This window comes from Octopus bimaculoides, unplaced genomic scaffold (assembly GCF_001194135.2).
Source record: "Octopus bimaculoides isolate UCB-OBI-ISO-001 unplaced genomic scaffold, ASM119413v2 Scaffold_199307, whole genome shotgun sequence".
In the NCBI taxonomy this organism is placed as follows: Eukaryota; Metazoa; Mollusca; class Cephalopoda; order Octopoda; family Octopodidae; genus Octopus; species Octopus bimaculoides.
Genome location: NW_026408789.1, coordinates 7,530 through 10,117, shown reverse-complemented (window position 1 = coordinate 10,117; position 2,588 = coordinate 7,530). Strand labels below are relative to the sequence as shown.

Below are 2,588 nucleotides of genomic sequence, written 5' to 3'. Positions count from 1 at the left end.
TAGACAAGATCTACCACTCCACCAGCATCAATATTACTCACTGCTGTTAGAACAGATAGCCCCCTAACCCCAATTCTCACATTGGATGCAAGGGGTCAAACAAGGAGGGCAAGGCATCAAATATAATTTAGGGAAGACTTACTGATGGGGCTGCTTGGTTCGGTGATAACCTGGACACGATCCACTTTGCAGAGGAGGAGAGAGTCTCGGACCTGCGTCTCACTTTCATACAGCAAATATCTGAAACAAACATCATATAATAATAATAATAATCCTTTCTACTATAGGCACAAGGCCTGAAATTTGCTGGGAGGGGACTAGTCGATTACATCAACCCCAGTCTTTCACCGGTACTTTATTTATTACCCTGAAAGGACGAAAGGTAAAATCAACCTTGACATTATTTGAACTCAGAACGTAATGGCAAACAGAATACTGCTAAGCACATCGCTCGGCATGTTAACGATTCTGCCATCTTGCCACATTAATAATAATAATAAAGGTGATGAGCTGGAAGAATTAGCCCCTTTACATTCAAAGTTCAACTTTGCCTTTCATCCTTTAGGTCAGTCTTGGCATGGCTTTTACAGCAGGATGCCCTTCCAAGTGCCAACCACTTTACAGTGTGGACTGGATGCTTTTTACATGGCAACCAGCACTGGTGAATTCACCAAGTAATTCACAAGACAAAGGTCCTTTGAGAGGAGAGGGGGGCATTGGAGAAGGTGACCTTGTGTCAGGGGCTGAAGATGTTAGAGAGTGTGACAGAGGGACAGAACCAGGTGCCTTGCTGCAGAGGAGATACATGGTTACCCTATTAGAGGGAGAGAGAGAGAGAAATCAAGAATGAGAGAGAGAGCAATCAAGAATGAGAGAGAGAGAGAGAAAGAGGGATGGTGGCAAAGTGCCAGGGCATACCCTCAAGGTACAGGGATCAGAATATAAATGGGGTGGTAGAGTATTACCAAGGGTGCATGAATAGGGAGTAGGGACTTCGCATGGGCATCCAGCTGTAGAAACTCTGCCAAATCAGACTGGAGCCTGGTGTTGCCATCCGGTTTCACCAGTCCTCAGTCAAATCGTCCAACCCATGCTAGCATGGAAAGCGGACGTTAAACGATGATGATGATGATGATGATGACAAAAAGAAAAGGAGGAGACAATCTTGGGTGAAACCTGGGTATATAGAGGAGGTGGGGAACAACAGGGTAGCAATAATACAATGAGCAGGGCAGTGAGGACAGGGTTAGGGAGTGAGAGACAAGCATAGTATATGAAAAAGAGAAAACGTGAGGAAGAGATGTAGGGGTAGGGTGTGTGAAAAATTTATTTTTTACATGTGGGTGGAACACACAGTACTTCCAGAACTCAGTTTCGCTGAAGTGAGTCGGTCTTCTCAAGAACCTCATAATGCCAGGCATCTTGGTCCGTTGTCATCATCTCTGTAAGGCCCAGCATCCTGAGATCGATCCCATGTCTTCTTGGGTTTTTCTCTTCAACAGGTGCCATCTTCTTCAAGCAATACGCACTTCTTTACACAGCTGTCTTCATTCATACGCATCACATATCCAAACCAACGAAGTCTCCTCTCTCGCATGCTACATCTGATTCCTCTTATGCCCCACTTTTCTCTCAACACATTTGCACTTTGTCGTACATGCACACTGACGTTGCACATCCAATGGAACATACTGCCTTCATTCATCTCCCATCTACACAGGTCTTCTGCATTCAGAGCCCATGTCTCACAACCATAGAGAATAGCCATTCACACACAAGCATCATACAATCTACTTTTCACTCCGCGAGAGAGAGTCCTTTTGTTGCCAACAGAGATAACAGCTCTCTATCCAATTCTTATTCTAGAAACAATACTTTCAGAACATCCTCCACCATTGCTAATTTGGTCACCTCTTCCTCACATCATCTCCACTATGTCATTCCAATCCACTCACCTACTCTTCCTCCTCCTCCCTCCTTCTTCTTGTTTCTGTCCAACTCCTAACATAAGCCCCACACAACTTACTATGCTCAGTCCTGTCTCCCTCTGAAATTCTCTCCCTGCTCAGCTTGTCCCACAGATATTGACTTACAACAAGAACATTAATGAGATCAACGTCACTGCTCCAAGAGGACCTGTCTCTTCCTTCACACCCAGGAAATAAAAGAATATGTGTGTGTGTGTGTGTGTGTGTGTGTGCATGCAGGATACTGATGAGGTGGATTGCACAAAGTTTCTACATTGTTATGTAATTATTTCAGAATTTTGGAGAAACATGTATATATCCTAGAAAGCTTTGCATATAACATATTTTCTGTTTAGTCTTTCCCCTCCCTCTCTCTTTCTCTCTCTCTTTCTGTACACACACACACACACACACGCGCGCGCACACACACACACACACACACACACACACGTGTGTAGTGTCAGTATTCCATCTTACCGATGATCCGTGGACAGTTTGCAGAAGAATATCGTTGAATTGTCCGAAGGTTCAGAATTTATGTCATCCACCACGTAGAACTCACAGCCTGAAACGAGGAAATGGGAAGCATTGTGGGTAAAGTATTTCAATGAAAGATCCTTG

General features: G+C 44.2%; 1 protein-coding gene across 1 annotated transcript in view; it reads right to left on the bottom strand.

Moving 5' to 3' along the window:
- The window catches only part of LOC106882254 (zinc finger FYVE domain-containing protein 21), a 15,518-nt gene that overhangs the window by 5,407 nt on the left and 7,523 nt on the right, over positions 1 to 2,588 (bottom strand). The window contains exons 4-5 of the mRNA XM_014932867.2: positions 2,445 to 2,532; positions 143 to 240 (exon numbers count right to left, since the gene is read on the bottom strand). Of these exons, the coding sequence (XP_014788353.1) occupies positions 143 to 240; positions 2,445 to 2,532 (186 nt within the window). The remainder of the gene's footprint in view (positions 1 to 142; positions 241 to 2,444; positions 2,533 to 2,588) is intronic.